The 19,817-nt window shown below is 63.2% G+C and overlaps 1 protein-coding gene across 4 annotated transcripts; it reads right to left on the bottom strand.

Annotated features, from left to right (window-relative positions):
• Window positions 1–496: 496 nt before the first annotated feature.
• On the bottom strand, window positions 497–16,680 carry CIZ1 (CDKN1A interacting zinc finger protein 1). 4 transcript variants are annotated; one of them, XM_062207472.1, is made up of 18 exons: window positions 16,586–16,677; window positions 16,013–16,136; window positions 15,714–15,829; window positions 14,210–14,281; window positions 12,579–12,793; window positions 10,978–11,071; window positions 10,690–10,810; window positions 9,911–10,244; window positions 9,661–9,826; window positions 9,289–9,410; window positions 8,550–8,747; window positions 7,838–7,959; window positions 3,357–3,444; window positions 2,589–2,702; window positions 2,267–2,419; window positions 1,425–1,494; window positions 1,111–1,232; window positions 497–820 (listed from the first exon to the last, which is right to left on the bottom strand). In XM_062207472.1, the coding sequence occupies exons 2-18, from the start codon at window positions 16,129–16,131 to the stop codon at window positions 608–610; spliced, it is 2,439 nt and encodes an 812-aa protein (XP_062063456.1). In that variant the 5' UTR covers window positions 16,132–16,136; window positions 16,586–16,677; the 3' UTR covers window positions 497–607. The 4 variants fall into 4 exon arrangements, with proteins under 4 accessions (XP_062063456.1, XP_062063455.1, XP_062063454.1 ...); XM_062207471.1 differs by having other exon boundaries at window positions 9,661–10,241; window positions 16,586–16,678; XM_062207470.1 differs by having other exon boundaries at window positions 9,661–10,244.
• Between the last annotated feature and the right edge of the window lie 3,137 nt (window positions 16,681–19,817).

The raw sequence follows: 19,817 nt of genomic DNA, 5'->3' as shown, positions 1-19,817 counted from the left end.
CTGACCGGCCAGCGGTTCCTAGGGTGGTTTAACGTAAGAAACAGCAGAACCAGAGAGCCCAGCGAGGCAGGCCCCACTCCCTGGAGACGCATCGCACGGTGGCCCCACCGGGAACCGAGGACTCAGAACCAGAGGCCCCTGCACTTCAGTCCTGTGGGGGCAGCTGGGAAGAGGCTGGCGTGGGGGGGTCCGCACCCCAGCCCAGGCCGGATCCCAGCCACTTGGTGGCTGTGTGACCCTCGGCAGGTCACCTGACGCTGCCGGGCCTGTGTCTTGACCTGTCACCTGGGGATAACAAGACCCGTCTCCTGGGGTCGTTATGAAGACTAAATAGGACCTTCCTTGACGGTGCCTCCTGGCCTGACCCATTATTAAGAGGGAAACTGAGGCTGAGAGAGTCCCTGGTTCCTGCCTCCTGGTTCTCCACCACACTGGGGCCAGAGAGGCTGGCCACTGCTGGGGCACCCCAGACAGAAGCATTGGTGGGGACCGTATAGCCAAACTACCTTCTTTATTGGATGTCAAGTAAGGACACCAACCACGTCAGTCTGCAGAGCCCAGAAAGCCTTAGCCCACCTGGCCCCCTGGGCACGGGGCGCGCCCTCTATCAAGATTTGAGGCGGGTGGAGCGCCGAGGGGGGGGTTTGGGGAGCTGAGCTGTCACCTTGCTGGCGGACTTGGCTGTGTCCTGTGTGCTGGGCTGGATGGGTGAGCGGCCGCCAGTGGTGAACAGAGCAGTCAAGGCGTTGCGAGCGTTGATCGCGCACCGGCGGCTCACGGGCCGGCTAGTGGGGCTGGGGTTCTTGGCCGCCTTGTATTTCTGGACACAGAAGGTACAGGTGAGGGCCAAACCACTGGACACAGAAGGTACAGGTGAGGGCCAAACCACTGGTGCCCCTGGCCAGCAGCTTCCTCCTCCTGAGCCACGACTCGGACAGTAGGGATGTGCTGTGTGACCCTGTGCGATGCTCTCAGCCTCTCTGGGCCAGGGCTCAGGAGTTACCAGCCTGACCCTCTGCATGCCCCGAGTAAGGGATAGAGCCCGGCCTGTGTGCCTGGGGGAGGCAGCCAGCGGTCCAGAGCACGGGGCGGGCAGGAGGTCCGGCTCACCTGCAGGTTCTCGAAGTGGGCCAGGGACTTGCAGTGGGAGAGCTGCACCCCCGAGTTGCTGTGGTAGAACTTGCGGCAGATGCGGCACACGTAGCCCATCACGGGCACCAGGAAGTCCACGCCTGTGGGACGGCAGGGTCTGCACACGCCGCCCTCGTCCCGGCCAGGCCGCCCACCCGCTCGGGAGCCCCGCTGGACCGTCCCCCTGCTCTGGGTGCGAGCCGATGACAAGAGGACAGGGCCACCTGGGGGAACGCGTGGAGGCTGGGCGGAGGGCTGCAGCTGAGCGGGTGGGCTCAGGGCTGGGGTCTTACCGTAGGCCGTGTTGGGGTTGTAGGTCTCTGAGCCCTTCCACTCCTCTATGGAGATGTCTCTGGATCTCACCTGGAAATGTGCCAGTGGGGGTCCTGGATCTGCAGACTCGGGTCACGGCCCTGGAGCCCACCCGCGCCCCAGGACCCACCACCCCCGTGACCTCCAGAAGGCTGGTGGCCTTCCCTGAGCAGGTACTCATGCTGGTCCTGCCTCCCAGAAGGCCCTCGCCCATGGAACTTTCTGGGCTCTGCCCCAACAGCGCCCTCCTCTGGAAAGCCCTACTGTTCCTGGCTGGGCCGGAGCCCGTGCCGAGTGTGCCCGGCACATCGTGTGTGCCGAGTCCTCGCACCTGCTACGGCTTACACCCACTCTGCAGGAGCGGGGACAGGCCCGGGGTGGCGGCCCTCTTGCCCAGATAGCTTTTGGGGGGAGCTGGTGGGCCCAAGCCAGAGTTCACACTCTCGCCGGGGAGACTGTTAGGACAGTGCCTGGTACCTGGTGGCTCACAGACAGGGAGTGCTCCCAAGTGCCGGCTGCCGCAGCCGTCACCATCCCCGTCCCCTTGTCCTGACATCTCTGTGCCTTAGTGATCCCGTCCCCTCCCCAGGATGCCCTCTCCCTCACGTGGGTCAGAGGTCAGCCAGCTCCCAGGCTCTGCGCGTCACCTGCCGCGGGACGGTCATCGTGACGCACGTTTACGTGGTCACGTGTAACAGAGCCCACGGGATAGGGTGTGCTGGCAGGCGCGCGTGCCTGGGAGGCGGGGCAGGGTCCCTGCCGGCTGCCTGGCCAGCCTCCAGCCAGCCTCCAGCCAGCCTCCCACGCCCTCTCCGCCAAGCACCTGCTTGCAGAATTCCTCCTCGACCTCGATCTCTTCTTCGTCGTCGTCCTCGTCGTCCTCCTCCTCCTCGTCCCCCTCAAAGCAGCCCACGGCGTCCACTGTGATGAAGTGGTCCTCGTCCTGGCCAGCCACCTCCTTCTCCAGCATCTTCAGCTGCCCAGGGGAGGGAGCCAGGAGCTCAGTGCACTGCCCCCCACGTGCCAGAGTCCCATCCCTCCAGACCTGCTGAGAGCAGGCTGCGCTCATGCCCAGCGTGCTGTGTGGCCTTGGCCAGGGCTCTGTACCTCTCTGGACCCATGTCCTCTGAGGGTGCAGGGGTTACCTCCTTGGCCTTGTCCTTGTGCCCCTGGGACTTGACGTGCTCCACAAACTTGCGGGGGGTCCTGAAGTAGCGGCTACAAGCCGTGCAGAAGGGGCGCAGGGACTGCTTGGCGATCTGGGGAGGGAGGGCAGGCCGTGTGGGCGGGAAGGTGGAGCCAAGCAGAGCCCAGTTGGAGCTCGCCTCCCTCTGCACACCCAGCTCGTGTAAGAAGCAGTCTGGGGCCGGCGCTGTGGCACAGCAGGTTAAAGCCCTGGCCTGCAGTGTCGGCATCCCTCATGGGCGCCGGTTTGCGTCCCGGCTGCTCCACTTCCCATCCAGCTCCCTGCTAATGTGCCTGGGCTCCTGGCTCCTGATTGGCTCAGCTCCAGCCATTGTGACCATTTGGGGAGTGAACCAGCAGGTGGAGGACCCCTCTCTCTGTCTCTACCTTTCTCTGTAACTCTTTCAAATACAAAAAAAAAAAAAAAAAGAAACCAAAAACAGAAGTTGGGCAGTGCTGCAGCCCTGCACCAAAACGCAAAGACACAGCTCGTCCCTTCCCTGTGTGGCCCCAGGACGGGGTGCAGATGGCAGCGGAGACGGGGCACAGAGGACAGGAGGAGGGGCAGCAGCCCACAGGACCCCCCATGAGCACCCAGCGGGCAGCTGGACGCCCTGGAGCCTAAAGAGACGTGACTGGTCCACCCAGAGGCCACAGTGAGACGTCACACAGACAGGTTGACGCCGACTTCTCCCCGTCGACCTGGGCCTCCTCCCCGCGGCCCCTACCTTGTGGTCCTGTGTCCTGCGGTGCTGGATCAGGTCCCCCACGTAGTAGACCTGGCAGGTGTTGCACCAGCGCCGGGGCGGAGGCTCCCTGAGAGAGGACGAGACGAGGGCAAGGTGACGCGGAGCGGCTGTGGAGCTCGCTCCAGAAGCGTCAGGCGTCTCACCGCCACCCCAACCGCGTCTTTTCGGCAGCCCTAACAGTGGACCTGAGGGTCATCTGATGAACGCGAGCGAGGACACCCACGGGCGCTCTGGGGTAGGGGTGGGAGTGAGACGCCCGCGGGATGCCAGGCGGCAGCACCAAGACCAAAGCTGTGGCGTGAAGACTGCGGGGGAGAACGGAAGCCCGGCTCGGGTAAGGGCTCAGCCTCTGAGCGGCACAGGGGGCATCAGGGCCGTCTGCCAGCCGCTCCGGGAAGAAAAGCCTTTTGCTCCCACCTCCTACCTGCAAAACAAATTCTAGCTGGACTCGTGGAGATGCATGTCACCGTCCGAGCCACATGCTTGGGGCGGGGGGGGGGGGGACCCTATATAATCCTGGGGTGGAAAGATCTCTCTGTACAGAACAAGGCCAGGCAAAACCAATGCCTCCGACTGCACAGCTTCCAAACCAAACTTCCAAGGAAAATGAAAAACCCGTGACTATCAAGACGAAGCCTTGGCCATTATCGCAGGCCAGAGCGTGTCCTCCGTGGGGGCAGCTTGCTAAAAAACCCAAAAACACAAGGGCCCGTGTCATGGCGTTAGATCCCTGCTAATGGCCTGGGAGAGCAGTGGGAGATGGCCCAAGTGCTTGGGCCCCTGCACCCGCATGGGAGACCCGGATGGAGCTCCTGGCTCCTATCTGGTCCAGCCCTGGCTGCTGCAGGGTTGAGAGATCTCTGTCTCTCCCTCTCTCTGTAACTCTTTAAAAAATAAATCAATCTTGGGAAAAAAAAAAACCAAAATTATACAAGGGTGTGTTCTGAATCCATGAGAGTAAGGACTTCCTAGAAAATACGCACATGTCCAATTTGACGTACACTTCGCGGGGCGCACAGACCCCCTGGCGTCCGTGGACGGACCCCGGTAGGGACCCTGTGCCGACGCTGCAGCGTTGCCAACATCGGCCGTGACCGTGGCTTTTATTTCTGTAGGGACTGTGAGCGCCGCAGGGATGGGGCGGGGGGGCACGCTGTCGACGCTGTTCTCCGGCCAGCGGGGGCGGGGGCGGCTTTTCCTTGCCTATGTATCTCTGCGTTCTTATACATTTTCATTCCTTTCCTTTTCCTTCCTTTTTATTTGTTTATTTTCTTGAAAGGCAGAGTTAGAGAGAGAGAGAGAGAAAGAGAGAGACAGTGTGTGTGCTCCCATTGACTGGTTCACTCCCCAAATGGCCACAATGGCCGAGACTGGGCCAGGCCGAAGCCAGGAGCCAGGAGCTTCCTCTGGGTCTCCCACGTGGGTGCAGGGGCCCAAGCACTCGGGACGTCCTCTGCTGCTTTCCTAGGCCATTAGCAGGGAGCTGGATTGGAAGTGGAGCAGCCGGGACTCAAACTGGCACCCATATGGGATGGCAGCACCACAGGTGGTGGCTTAGCCCGCTACGCCACAGCGCTGGCCCCGTATTTCAAAATCTGATAGAATACGAGTTCTTTTAGTCAGGAAAGAAAGAACAGCAGGTCGGCCACAGGGCGTCCCCGGCGTCGGGGCTGAGACCCTCGGTCCTCACTCCGTCTCGGTAGTGCTGCAAACAGGACTGGCCTGAGCCGGCACCACCGGCAGCATTCCTGTGGGGTCCTGTTCAATAGGTGCTTTGGTAGAGCTTGGATTGAAATCTATCTATCTATCTATACAATTTTTTTTTTCTTTATTTGAGAAGCAGAAACAGATCTCCCGCCTGCTGGGACCCTCCCTAAGTGCCTGCAACAGCCAGGCTGGGCTGGGCTGAAGCCAAGAGCCAGGAGCTCCGTCCAGGTCTCCCCTGAGGGTGGCAGGGCCCTGAGTCCTTGAGCCACCTGCTGCCTCCCAGGGTGCCCACGAGCAGGCAGCTGGATCGGAAGTGGAACCGGGACGCAAACCCAGGCTCTCCGACAGGAATGCAGCGTCCGGGCAGCAGCCCAGCCCCCCGCCAGCGCCCACAGTGCTCTTCCTCTGTGTGCGTTTTAGTCCTTTGAGTCCAACAGCGTCCTAAATGAGGAAAGCGAGTTAGGGAGACCTGGCCGCCGAACAGGTCCAGGCCTGTGCAGGGCACGCCGGAGGCCGCCCAGATGGCCGAGCCAGGTGGGGTCTCAGTGGTCTCGGGGCCCCGCTGTGCGGGCTCCAAGAGGCAGCAGTGGGGTGCTGGCTTCAGCCTGGGGTCCGTCTGTGGGGGCCTCCCCTCATCTTCCATGGGGAGCCCCGTGAGCAGCACCGGCCCTCCGCCTGGCGGTCACAGGGCCACAGCGGGCTCACCCAGCACTTCCTGGACGCTATCTTTCTGCCGCAGGCGCCAGGGGGCTGGGACCGCGGGCGGCCTCGCCACAGTGTGTCCCCTGGGGTTGCACAAGTCAGAACCACTGCTCCTCTCTGCTCTACAGGAACTAACGAGCAGCGTGGGGGCCGCAGGGTCATGTGACACTGCTGTGGACGCTGTGCTATGCTGGGCACGGACGGGTGCTTCTGCCTGCCAGTGGCGTGGCCATGGGGCCGCTGGTGGGGGGACGCGGCTGAGGCTACTCGGCCGTGAGAGCTGACCTGCCCGTCAGTTGAAACGCTGTCTCTCCCTCTCCAAGCCTTTCGTGCCCCTCCCCCATTCCTGAACCTGTCCTGGTCCCAGGAAGCCAGACCCACTTTGGGGACTACAAAGGCCCCCCACTCCCGTGGCACTTCACACAGCGGCTGGGGGGACCAGACCCCTCCTCTGCCTCTGCTGGGCTGTGGGCTCCAGGACGCCAGAACCGGACCCTGGAGCCCCCTGGGCCTGGCTGGTCCCGCCCATGGTGTCCGGCAATGGCTGGGGCAGGTGGGTCTCAGGGGGCCCTCTGCACCGGGCGCGGCTCACGCCGGCACTGCACTGTGTTATTCCAAGCGGACAGGCCTCGGCTGAGTCAACCAAGCCTATGCTGGGGATATGTCAGACCACTTCCAGGGAGGTCTTTTTTTTTGACAGGCAGAGTGGACAGTGAGAGAGAGAGACAGAGAGAAAGGTCTTCCTTTGCCGTTGGTTCACCCTCTAATGGCCGCCGCAGCCGGCGCACGGCACTGATCCGAAGCCAGGAGCCAGGTGCTTCTCCTGGTCTCCCATGCGGGTGCAGGGCCCAAGCACTTGGGCCATCCTCCACTGCACTCCCGGGCCACAGCAGAGAGCTGGCCTGGAAGAGGGGCAACCGGGACAGGATCTGGCGCCCCGACCGGGACTAGAACCCGGTGTGCCAGCACCGCAGGCAGAGGATTAGCCTATTGAGCTGCGCCGTCGGCCCCAGGGAGGTCTTTTCATTGCTCCCTTAACTGCAAAGAGCACCAGTCGGCTTTCTCCCATGCTTACGACTGTTTACCTAAGTACCAGCTGCTCACGGAGACAGGGGCGTGTCCTGCAGGGGGAGAGCTCCCCGTCACAGGAGGCATGCCAGCCGAGGCCAGCCAGCCCCACTCTGGGAGCTTCCAGCTGTGACCTCTGACAACGCCAGCCCCCAGGGAGGTGCCACTCGGCCTCCGGGGGTTCTGCTTTGCTTCCGTTCAGAAGCAGCTGCTAACACTTTACAACCAAGGTCTGCTCTGGAGCCAGGTTTCTGGACTGTGCCGAAAAAGCAGGAGACCTGGGGCTGAGCCAGCTGTCGCCGTCAGACAGGGCTGTGCCCCCCGAGCCTCCCCACCCCTACAGACCTGTGACCGCCCACAGGATCCTGGGAGCTCCAGGGCGGGGCGGGGTGAGGCGGGGCTTCTGAGTGAAGCCCCCATGACAACAAGAAGGGCACCAGTTTGAGTCCCGGCTGCTCCACTTCCCATCCAGCTCCCGGCGACTGCACGAGAAGGCAGCAGAAGATGGCCCAAGTGCTTGGGCCCCTGCCACCCATCGGGGAGACCTGGATGGAGTTCCAGGCTCCTGGCTTTGGCCTGGCCCCGCCTTGGCCACTGTGGCCATCTGGGGAGTGAACCAGTGGATGGAAGATCCATCTCTGTCACTCTACATTTCAAATAAACCTTTAAAAAGGATAAATAAATCGAAGGGCCGATGTAGGGTGGCTCTCATCTCGAGCCCTGGGTGCTCTGGTCCCCACCACTGGGGGCTGGGGAGGAGGGCTCAGTGCCACAGCCCCCTCCCTCGTACAGCTGGGCCGCCCTGTTCCTGCCTGAATTCCTGCACTGCACGTCGCCGGGCCCTTGTGCAGATGGGGAAACTGAGGCCCCCGTCACAGCGGCCCGAGTGAAGAGGCGCGCCTTGCAGAGGGCAGATTCAGGGTCTGGCCGGAGACTGCCCGCCCCCAGCACAGCCCTCCCCCCCTCCCCCCGCCCTGACTCACTCCTCTCTCTCCAGGACGTCCCGGGGCACAGGCAGCAGGGACAGGAGGCAGGCTTGGCTCATGTGCTGGATCTCCACGAGCCGCTGCTGGTGCTGAGCCCCCAGCATGTGGTCCTGGAACTCCTGCGTGAGGGGAGCCAGGCACAGGCGCACGGTGTGAGCCCGGCAGTGGGAGGAGGCGTGCAGCTGCTCCCACCGCCGGGAGGCCGCTTCTCACACAGCCCCGTGTGGGCACAGCAGGGAGGGGAACGAGGCACGGCGCCAGGGCACACCAGCCAGCCTCTGTGGGTGTCTCAGAGACCAGGAGCCGTGGGGGACTTCCAGGCCTCCAGGGCCCTGCTCGGGCGAGGCTCAGGGAACAGACCTAACACAGGCAGCGGGAGCAGCAATGACACGAGCGTACCCCTGGTGGTGCTGACTACACTCACTCCACCATGCCCGGGCCTTCCGTGGTGATTACCGAGTCCCCGGGACCACCCAGCGAGGTGGGTTCTAGCTGCTGTGGGGGGCTCAGAGGAAGCTGAGGCAGAGGGCAGAATTCGCCTCCCAGGGCCCACGGTCCCAGGTGGGCCTGACGTGAATCGGGAGGACCTGCCTTCCTGGCCGGTGGGGTGCCATCTAGGCCCAGGGTGGCCACTGAGGCAGCCGTGGGGGGCAGATCCCAAGCCGGCCCCCGCCCCCACCCCCGCCCCCCCGGCCTGGGCTCACGGTACCTGCTGGCTGCTGCAGCTGGCTTTGCAGATGTAGCAGAAGAACTGGAGGCCCGGCTTAGAGGGTGGGCTGGCGGCCGCGGGTGCGCGGGAGGCATCGCCGCTAGGACGCGGGCCGGGTGGGAGGGGCACAGTGCTGAAGGCCCGGCTGTCACTGCTCTGCAGGATGGTGACCTTCAGGGAGCCCCCCGCGCCCCACGTCTGCACAGGAAGCAGGAGCACCCATCACGTGGCTGCCCAGGCGACCAGCCGCAGCGCCCAGCATCCGCGAGTACCGGCTCAGCCAAGCGTCTCGACAGATGGGACATGGAGACTGGGCTGTGCGGGGGCCGCCCAGGGTGCGACGCTACATTCAGACACAGGGCTGGCTCTGAAATCCAACCTCCCCCAGGCTTCCCACAGCAGACTGGAAAGCTGACCAAAAAGCGCCCGGGCTGGCCCTGTTCCGGCACCAGGCACATCTGGGACGCCCACTCTGCTCCAGTTCAGGGATGGGCAGGCAGGGGTGGACTCTGGTCCCCCAAATTCCCTCTGGGCCTGCTGAGCAAAGGTAGCAGGGCGACACAGCAGCCCGAGCCCGTGCAGAAGAACCCGTCAAACCCACGCTGGCCTGTCGCATGTTCCCACTAGAGGGCTGCCGTCCGTGTCACAGGTGGGGCCACGTGCAGGGACCCTGCAGGGGCCTAGGGCAAGGAGAGGCCACCCCACGCCCTCGCACAATGACATCCACACAGCGACTCACCCCTAGCATCTCTCTCGCTCTTCGTTCACATTCTCCCACGTCCAGGCCACGGGCCGGCTCCTCCCCACTCTCTTCCCCTTCGTCCTGGGCGCCCGCTGGCTCTGGCAAGAGCTCCCCCACGCCTGCAGGACAGATGTGCTCCATCTCCCAGAGCCCATCGCCCACCCGGGGCCCAGAGGGATCCCGGCCCAAGAGCTGCTTTCCGGCTTGCAATCGGACCCTGAAGCCCCTGGTGCACACAGCACCAGACCTGGGTTTCAGACGCAGCCCTCGGTCCCAGGCAGCAGCCAATCAGGGCCAGACAGCGCCAGGGGAGGAACCGAGGGTCCCGGCGACCGCCCCAGCTCCAGACTGCCTGGGAGCACCGCTCACCTCCCGCAGCTTCTCCCGTATCAGACGGCGTCTCCGGCGCTGTGGCATGAACCGGAACCGGTGCCTGCTCTGCTGCTGGCCGCGACACGTGTGGCTGGGTCCGCTCTGGCAACTGCTCCTGCGGCTGCTCCTGCGGCTGGAGCCTTGGCTGTGCTTGGGGGAGTACCTGTGGATACGTCTGCGTCTGGGCCTGCTTCAGCAGCTGCGGCTCCATCTGCCTGGGGGGCAGTGGGCGTGTTGGCGGCTGCACCTGCTTCTGGGGCTCTGCCTCCTGCAGCCGCCCGGGCTGCACCTGCTCCTGCCGCGGCACCAAGTGCTCTGGGGAGGTCTGTGTTTGTGCCTGCTTCTGCAGCTTTGGCTGCACCCGGGGGTCCGCTGGTGGCATCCGTGGCTGAGTCTGCGGCTGCACCTGGGCCTGGACCTGCAGAACCCGTGGCTGGAATCGGGGCAGCACCCGGGCTTCCACTGGCTCGGGCAGTAGCTCCGGCGTCTGTGTCTGCTTTGGTGCTGTCATCCGGGCCTGGGGCTGGACCTTCACCTTGAGTTGTCCCGTGGGCCCTGGCTCTGCGGGCTCCTCGGAGGAGCTGGGAAGAGAGAAAAATCAAGATCCCAGGGGCTCTCAAGAAAGGCCACGACCCAGTCTCCAATCCCAGTGCTGCCGCTCGTAAGCCGGGGAATTGGTTTAACTCTGGCTTTCTGGGCCTTGGTTTCACCTACCTAAGTTGGGGAGCACCGTTCCCACCTCCCACAACTTGCTAACCTGGAATCAATTAGCACTGCAAACTGCCTACCCTCTGAGGTCCCAAACGCACCTCTGCACCCCCAGCCCGACTCGGGGTGGCTCAGTCCAAAGGAAGACCCAGTCTGGCTGGGAGCCGCTCTAGTGAACGGGGCAGAAGTAAGTTTGCTTCCTCCAAGCCAGGGGCCAAGGCCCTCCCACTGCCCCACGGAGGGTCCACCCCGCCCCGGCCTTTGCGGGAGGCCGGCCCCGGGCGTGGGGGCTCCAGGCGGGTCTGCAGCATCAGTTACCTCTTTGACCTCTTGGCCGGGGGCTCCGACAGCTCACAAGGCTCGGGCTCGGGCTCAGGCTCAGGCGGCAGCGTGTGCTTCTCCCTGGAGACGGCGTCTGGGCAGGGGGCCGAATCTTGGTCTGAAATGGAGGCAGAAGTGGGCACACAGATGGCAGGTGGAGCAGGGAGGAGCCCCACGAGGTGGAACTGGGCTCAGCCCCCTGCAGGGATCCCCGCCTCCCACGTCTGCCCAAGCCACCTGCTGAACCTTCACCCGCCTACCCCAACCCCTGCCCCTCCCCCTCACCTTCAGGCACGTCCTCTGGGGGCGCTGCAGCTTCCTCAGACCCCTCTGGGGGGTCTGGCCTGTCTTCCCCCGGCACCGTCTGGGAAGAGGAATCCTGCTTCCTTTCAGAAACCATGTTTACCATCTGCCGCCCACCCCAGCAGGGCCCCCTTGCCGGACATGGCCGTCCCCCAGGGGATGGAGGCTGGCCCCGGGGCTGCCGCGCAGACGATCTTAAATACCCTAGGAACTGGGTCTTGGGGTCCCACCAGGCTGCCTGTTAAATAACCCAGGATGGGGGCCACAGGCCTGTGGTGCTGCCTTCCACAGCCCCCCCCTCCCCATGGAGCAGCCGGGGGGACCCTTGTAAAACGCAGGGCTGCTAGGGTCTCTGTCTTTCAGGCTTCACCCGAATGCCCCTCCCCCAAGCCTGGAGCCACCCTCCCCACCTGCCACCCCCTGCCCCACACAACCCGGCCCCTCCAGCCTCCTGTGTCTCCGCTAGCCCCTGGCCCTCTGGGCACCCACACCGGCCTCTGGTCTCCTCCTGCCCCAGGCCTTCACCCGCAGCTTCAAGGCCACATTGTGCAGGAAGTCCTCCTGACCCCAGCCCGGGTGCAAGCCTCCGGGTCTAGCTAGGTCCCCAGAGGGCCTTCGGCTGCCTTCCTGTGGCATCTTCCGGCCAGCATTAGTTGGCTGGGGCATTATTTGGACTCACGTCTCACCCACACCCCTCCGCACCCCAGGCCTCCGGAGGGTCAGGCCAGATGGTCCTCTGCACCACGGAGGCCCTGCAGGTGCCTGCCTACTGTCAGTCCCGGGCAGCCGGGCAGCCGGCCCACCTGCCGCTGAGCCCAGAGACTGGAGCCAAATGGGGACTGGCAGTCAGCTCGCCACACCGGGGCGTCCGAGAGGAGGCGTTCGGGGGAAAACACACTGGGTTCATCCAAAGTGGACGTAAAACACCTCACTCAGGGGCCGGCGTGCGGCGCAACAGGTTAGGCGGCCACTCGAGATGCTGGCGGCCCATACGAGTAGCCCCGGCTGCTCCGCTTCCGATCCGGCTCCCTGCTAACGCACCTGACTCGAAGCAGACGAAGGCCCGGGTGCCTGGGCTCCTGCCACCCCAGAGGGAGACGCGGATGGAGCTCCTGGCTCCCGCCTTCCGCCTGGCCCAGCCTAGGCCGTTGTGGCCATTTGGGGAGTGAACCAGTGGATGGAAGATCACCCCCTGCCTCTCCCTCTGTCACTCTTTCAAAGAAATAAATAATTTTTTTTAAAAAACCAACCCTCGTCCATGTTCTGAATGGACTGCAGGTTGACGTGACACCCTCTAGGGACCCCTGCGTTGGTAACATCGATTCACCTGTTCCTCTCTGTGTGTGTAAGGGGACTCTCCAGAGATTGTAAATGACGTATTTGGCTCACGTTCTCTGTCTCCCCTGGACAGTGCTGGCTTACGGAGAAACGTTAACTAAGTAACAGTACTGCTGGTACTCGGGCGGGGTCCCGCAGACGCCCAGGAAGCCCATCACGCCCCCGATTCACAGGCGAGGCTGAGGCCCGAGGAGGCCGTGTGCCCCGCCCACGCCCCCGTACCCTCTGGCCCTGTCGCCACTCACCTTGCGACTAGGGGTGGTGCAGGTGGGGGTCCGGGCCTGCTTCTGGGGGGTCCGCCCTGAGAGGCCGAGCTGCGGGGGGTTCATGGGGAGTCCAACGGGAGGGGGGCCCAGCAGGGACTGGCGCGTGGCCTGGGGGAAGAACTGCTGCAGGTTCGGGGTGGTCAGCTGTGGGGGTGAGAGGCTCGGGGCCGCCAGGCTGTACCCACGCAGGTTCCCTGTGGGCAAGGAGCGGGCAGGACGGGGTCACGCCCAGGCCGGGGCACAGGCGCGAGGCAGCGGCAGGGCCCCAGGGCGCCACGGGCACAGCACAGATAACTCCCAAGGGGACCTTTCCCACCCCAGGGCGGCCCGAGGGACCAGAGGAGAGCCCAAGGCTCAGTCCCACCCGGGGCACTGGAGATGGAGGTCTAAGGGCCCCTTGGCCCCAGGTCAGCGGCTGGAGTATCCCACCCCCCTCTAGCCCCCTCGCCATGATGCAGCTCGGGTAGGAAGACACGCCCCAGCCCACCAGCCGCCCCTCCTCACGGGCCCGCGGTGAGCCAGGCACTGGGCTGAGACTTTCCATCCTCACAGCGGTCACCCAGCCCAACCCCAACAAAACGGAGACACAAAGTGGAGGAGCAGCTTGGGGGTGGGGTCTCTGTGGGGGACAGCGCCATCTAGTGCCCCAGTCAGATCTCGGGGTCTCCCCGATTGCTCCCTCTATAAGGATCCTACTAACTCCCAAAGCCACGTCACCCCTCGCCCGAGTTTTGGTCACGGCCTTCACACGGGACGGCCCAGGCATCTTTCTAAAATCACTTCCTGCCCGTGGCCCACTTCCTAGTCTGGAGCCGTACGGTGCCAGGCCCTGCCCTGCCCCAAGCCCCCATCCCACTGAACTGCCACTCTCCCACACGCAGCCCCCTCCACCCCGGAACAGGTCCCTGTGCAATCCCTCAGACATCCTGCCCCTGGGCCTTTGCACACGCTGCTCCCGCTGCCGGGGCCACTCTGCCTTGCTAGCTCCCCGCCATCTTTCACACTTCCCTTTAGCTGCCTCCCTTCCAAGGGGCCTGAGCAGACCCCTCCTCCGTCCCGCAGGCCTCAGCCTCCTCGTCCTCAGGGCTGGCCGCCTAACTTCCTTGCCTTCTTCCTGCTACAACCGCATCTGACTGAGCCCCGTGCCCCGGGGGAGGCCTGGAGCTCCAGAAGTGTTTGCAGCATGAAGAGCAGTTGGCTCTCTGGCCCCGCTGAGGCTCGGGACAGCTGTGTTCAGACCCGGACTGCACAGCGCCCCATCTGAAGTGGGGCTCGTGCTACTGTACGAGGGTTCAGTGAGAGGTGCAGATGTGCCCGCTACACAGTGAGGGTTCAGTTCTCGTGAACTTAAACAGGCGCACGTGTTTGTGCTGAGAGGGCCACCAAGCCCCTAAAATGCTCTAAAAAAAAAAAAAAAAAAAAAAAAAAACGGACAAAGGACATGGACAAGTCACAAACGGAAATACAAATGCTTAACAAAGAAAATGTTCAATGGCACTAGCGCTCCAAGGATGGAAATTCTAACAGCAGCTACGGGGACTCTTTGCCAACAAACCCAGTAAGTTACGCATCGAGACACATTTATAGATTTGTTAAAAAGCGTATAATACCCAGTGTTGCCGTGGGCATGGTGAGACAGGCACTGTCATACGTGGCTGGTGGCATTGCAAACTGGTCCAGTCCTTTAGGAAAGCAATTTGGCAACATGTATCAGGAGTCATCAAACATCCACCCCCCACCCCGACGCCGTCATTCTACTGCTTCTAAGAAACATCAGTCATTCAATGTCATTTAAATCAGCGAGGAAAAAAAAGGAAGGGAGGAAAAAACAGCTGAGAAGGCTTAGGCAGGTAAATTCATAGCCCTCCCGGTAAACGGTGAAGAGAAAACACTAAAAACTAAAAACCTCAGGGCTGCTTTGCGGGGCAGTGGGCTAAGCCACTGCCTTATGCAGTGCCAGCATCCCCTACGGGCGCCGGTTCGAGTCCTGGCTGCTCCACTTCCAATTCAGCTCCCTGCCAATGTGCCTGGGAAAGCAGCGGAAGACGGCCAAGTCCCTGGGCCCCTGCACCCACATGGGAGACCCAGAAGAAGCTCCTGGTTCCTGATTGGCCCAGCTCCAGCCATTATGGCCATTTGGGGAATAAACCAGTGCATGGAAGACCTCTCTCTATGTATCTCCCTCCCTCTGTCTGTAAGTCTACCTCTCAATAAATGAAAATTTTTTTTTTTTAAAAAGGCAACAAGATTGCAGGGATAAATCCTTTCAAAAACACACACACAACCTTGGCACGGACTCTGGAGTCGCCTGGGAAGAGGCCATGCCACTCTATTCTGTGAGAGGGAAGCTGGGTACAGCCTCCACGTACCACTCCCCGAGCCGTCCTGGGAAAGCCGGGGAGGAAACCTCCCGTATAAAAACAGTGGCCGCGGGCTTTCTCCAGCCGGCGAGTGCGTCTCCAGGTGACACTTCGGGTTTTCCTGTCCTCTTTGCTAAAATATTTTTTTCACTTTGAAGGGTGTGACTTTTACGAAGGGAATGCAAAAGAGGAAAACACACGTCTATACTACATACTGCCACTCTCTCTCCATCCGTGCACCTGTCGTCTGGAAGCCCGGGACCAGGACTGTCCCCACCACGTGACCTGGCAGGGCTGAAGAGCGGGGACCACCCATCCTGACCCTGGGCCTCCCATCCCTCCCGGGGCCTTAGTAACATGGGATTCTGGGAGTATCTCCCTTTAGGGTTATCGGAGTCGGGGGCAGCATCTTGGAAGGAAGAACTGACTGTTCTCCACATAGGGAAACCGAGGCAGGGTCACAGCCTCGATGCACGGCATCCAGAGAGCCAGGCGGTGCCGTGGGACCCGGTGCCAGGGACCTCCCTTCTGTCAAAGGACATCGAATCTGAACATGTGTGAGTGCTCCCAAGGAGCCAGCCCAGCGCCAGCCAAGGGTGCCTTGCACTCCGCGGAGCAGCTTGGGGACCTCTACCTGTGCAAGGCCTAGCATGCTACAGCGCACACTGGCTCCCTCGTGGGCTCACAGTGGGTGGCCAGGGGGCTGCTGGGGCCGGGCTCACAGTGGGTGGCCAGGGGGCTTCCAGGGCCGTACCTTGCAGCTGCTGCAGCAGCAAAGCTCTCTGTAGCATCGGCCCGTTGAGGACGGAGGCAGAGCTGGTGCCCTGGAGGCTCAGAAGCTGCTGCTGTGTCTGCTGCTGGGGGAGCCCCCTGCGCGGCGGGAGGGGACAGGGTTACTGGGAAAGGCAGACCCTTTCCTGAAGCCCCTCCCCACCCTTGAGGGTGCTGAGCTCGGGGACCCACACAGAGACGCCCTTGGGAGAAAGGGCTGGGATGGGGGCTCAGACATGGTGGGCTGGAGCTGTCCGTCCCCCCACCAAGGACGGGACTCACCGGCTGACCGCCATGGGCAAGGGGGCCTGCGGGGGGGGCTGCTGGAGCAGCTGCTGGATTTGCAGCAACTGCTGCTGCTGCTGGAGCTGCTGGAGCTGCTGCTGCTGCTGGGTGAACATGGTGGCTGTGGAGGGAGGGCAGTAAGGCCGGGGTCCCCCGCAGCGCGGTCCAGCGTCCCTGCCCTGGGCTGCACGCCTGCGGTGGAGGGGTGTCCGGCTGTGCCAGACCCACACCACGCCCCTGCGGTCCTAGCAGGGGCAGGCCGCCGCCCCCCCCAATCCTGCCAACAGAGCCGCCTCCGCACCCCAACAACCGCCCCACCCCCAGCACCCCTCCCCGGGCCCGTGCGCGTCAGTAACAGCAGCACCCGCGCCCAGGCGTCCACCTTCCCTCCGCCGACCCCGGAAGACAGCGTCCCTGCACCCAACCGCATCTCCCGCGCCCCCACCTCCGCTAACCCCTTCCTCCACAGGCTCAGCCGACCCCACCCATCAAGTCCCGTGGCCGCGAAGGCCGCCGCTCCCACCCAAGCCCCCCCCCCAGCCCCGCCCCCGCCGCCACGGACCCCCGCACCTCGGCGCCCCGCGCGGCTTCCGGCGCCCACGCCGCGCAGCCTCCCCGCACCCCGCGGCGACCGTGTCGCCCCACGGGAAGGGCGGGCCGCGCGCGGGCCCGGAGGCTCGGACTCGAAGGCGCCCGGGCTCCCGCGACGCGGCCGGGCCTTGGCGTCCGGCCGGGACAGCGCCCTCTGGAGGCCGGGAGGTCCCGGGGCCGCGGACCGCGCTGGAGGAGCCGCGGGCCGAGCACCCGGTCACCCCGCCCCGGGGCCGCCCCGGGATGGGGGGGGGGACAGCGCAGACCCTCCACCCCGCACCCTCTGCATCGCGAACGGGGGCTCTGAGCCCAAGGTCCCCCTGTCCCCAGGAGGGTCTGAGTCATCGCGGGGGGCTTCCATGCGGGGAGGCCCGCACGGGGCTGGGGCGGGAGGGGGTTGCGCATTTGACGTAAATTGGGGGGACCCAGACCCTCGCGCAGGAATTTGCCCTGGAACGGGGTGCAGGGCTCCGTTTGAAAGTGCGTTTTCTCATCTGATTTGGCTCGGGAGGGTACGGGGAGGGGTGGGTTCAGTGATTCAAACGGCCCTGCCCCCGGGAGCCGGCGCCCTGGCAGCTCTTGGTCACTAAGCGGGGTGCAGGTTCCCCCAGCAGTCGGGGTTAGCAGCGGCGGGCGCTGCGCGGACGCGCGCTCGAGCGCAGACCCGCGGCGGGCTGTGCGCTTGCACGGGGACTGTCCGGCAGCGGTCCCCGCCGTCACGTGACGCGCGCTGCCCTAAAGCCGCGAGCCTGCCCAGCGCAGCCCTGGCGCCGGCTCGGGTGCCCCGGTCCGCCTGGCCGCCGTGGCGAGAGCGGAGACGCGAGCGGCGGGAGCGCGCAAGGCGCCCGGGACCCCAGGGATGTCCGCGCCCGCGGGTGGGGAGGCGGCCTGGAGGCTGGGGGCTTTGGGCCTGGGCTGTATCTCCCGGGGCTGGGGAGCTCCGGGGAAGGGGGTGAGAGCTTTAAATCCCTGGATTAGAAAACTCGGCTGTGGTGGGAGCCGGGCCCGAGGCGGGGATGCGTCCAGATGGCCCAGGCTGCCCACCAGGGCCCTGGGGTGCCCGCTGAGCGCGCCTGGGGTCGAATCCGGGCCCCCTGCCTTCTGGCTAGGCGACCCTGGCCCCCCGCGAGCCTGCGCCCCGCCGGTAACGTGGGTGCCCCCTCCCAGGGGGAGTGAGGATTTCATTACGTAACGCTGGGCGCTGGCACCTGGCACAGAACAAGCTCAGTAAATTGCCAAAGTGAAAACACTAAAAATAATGCGGTGCTGGTGACGCTAGGGAAGCCAGCGCCAGCTTCCTGGCTGGCTCCCGTCCCTGGGAAAGAGTGCAAAATTTCTCCCAAGGTACCCGAACACGTCCTGCCCTGTGACCCGGAAGCCCCCTTGTAGGAACCTAGCCTGAGAAAATGATGAAATGAGATTATTAAAAGCCAGTCGGGGGCCGACGCTGTGGTATAGTGGCTGAAGCCGTCGCCTGCAGTGCCGGCATCCTATATGGGCGTCGGTTCGAGTCCTGGCTGCTCCACTTCTGATCCAGCTCTCTGCTGTGGCCTGGGAAAGCAGTGCAAGATGGCCCAAGTATTTGGGCCCCTGCACCCACATGGGAGACCAGGAGGAGGATCCTGGATCCTGGCTTCAGATCAGCCCAGCTGCAGCCATTGCGGCCACTTGGGGAGCGAACCAGCGGATGGAAGACCTCTCTCTCTCTCTCTCTCTCTCTCTCTCTCTCTGCTTTTGCCTCTCTAACTCTGCCTTTCAAATAAATAAGTTAAAAAAAAAAAAAAAAGCCGGCGCCGTGGCTCAGTAGGCTAATCCTCCACCTTGCGGCGCCGGCACACCAGGTTCTAGTCCCGGTCAGGGCACCGATCCTGTCCCGGTTGCCCCTCTTCCAGGCCAGCTCTCTGCTGTGGCCAGGGAGTGCAGTGGAGGATGGCCCAAGTTCTTGGGCCCTGCACCCCATGGGAGACCAGGAGAAGCACCTGGCTCCTGCCATCGGATCAGCACGGTGCGCCAGCCGCCGCGCGCCTACCGTGGCGGCCATTGGAGTGTGAACCAACAGCAAAAAGGAAGACCTTTCTCTCTGTCTCCCTCTACTGTCCACTCTGCCTGTCAAAAAAAAAGGCAGTAGGGGGCTGGCTTGGTGGGCTGGGCCTCCGCCTGCAGTGCTAGCATCCTTTGTGGACACCAGTTTGGATCGGCTGCTCTTCCAATCCAGCTCCCTGCTGGTGGCCAGGGGCAGTGAGGGCAGCAAGGCTTTGGCACAGGTGCCTGGCACCCTGCACTCATATCAGGGGCCTGGGGAGGGGGGCTCCTGGCTTCGGGTTGGCCCAACCCTGGCCATTGGGTCTGTTTGGGGGGTGAGCCAGTAGATGGAGAACTTTCTCTCCCTCTGTCTGTAACTCTGTCTCTCAAATAAATAAATCTAAAAGAAAAAAAAAGTCATTAGGTTGTCTGAAGAAGCATTATTTCTAATAGTTGTCTGGACAATTATTAACTTCAGGAGTGGCACGAAGCCATCAGAAATGATGTTTTCAAAGGATACGGAAGCACTCACAATAGGAGGTGAGTGAACTCGGCTGGGCACAGAACTGCACACACGTTATGGTGCCTGTTTGGGAAAGAATAGATACACGCGTGCAGTGGCCTCGCGGGCGGTCTCACCTGCTCTTCAATTTGCCGGCGGGTTTCTTTCTATCACCCGAGAGCGTGAGTGGCTTGCTGTCTTGTGAGTGACCTTGCATCGCCTCCCCAGGGGCAGCCCGGGCAGTGAAGGGCAGCACCCCGGGACGCCGTCTGGGGCTAATTGCTTTTAACCAGCCTCGTGCAGGCCAAGTGTCCCCACGGACTTTCCCGGAAGGAGAAGACAGGCCCAGGGAGGTCTGAGCTGTCCGAACTCCTAGAAGCCTCTTTCTTGGCCCTGCTCTGAGATGCATTTACCGTGACCCGGATCCTGGGGCTGGCCATTGTGCAGCAGGTGACACAGATGCCTGAGGTTATTGTTCTTTTTCATCTTTTTCTTGCCAATTTCCAATCACGTTTTTTGTTTTTCCAGGTAAATTACAGGCTTTTGCTAGACCTCCCCTACCCCTAAATTCCATCAGGATCTTGCTTGGTGCTGCCTGACCGCCCATGTTTAGGTCAGAGAACAGCCGGCATGTTTGCCCCAAGGTCTGTAGTTTAAGAATGAGGTAGAGGGGACCGGCACTGTGGT

The sequence above is a fragment of the Lepus europaeus genome, chromosome 12 (assembly GCF_033115175.1).
Source record: "Lepus europaeus isolate LE1 chromosome 12, mLepTim1.pri, whole genome shotgun sequence".
Lineage (NCBI taxonomy): Eukaryota > Metazoa > Chordata > Mammalia > Lagomorpha > Leporidae > Lepus > Lepus europaeus.
The sequence above is the reverse complement of the archived record's forward strand: the minus strand, read 5'-3'. Positions and strand labels throughout refer to the sequence as shown.

Coding starts and splice junctions, on each gene's coding strand:
- CIZ1 (XM_062207470.1), bottom strand. CDS start 16,131: ATGTTCACCCAGCAGCAGCAGCAGCTCCAGCAGCTCCAGCAGCAGCAG. Junction 10,811..10,977: donor CCCAGAGGACGTGCCTGAAG/GTGAGGGGGAGG, acceptor CCTCCATTTCAG/ACCAAGATTCGGCCCCCTGC. Junction 1,495..2,266: donor AGGAGGAATTCTGCAAGCAG/GTGCTTGGCGGA, acceptor GCACATTTCCAG/GTGAGATCCAGAGACATCTC.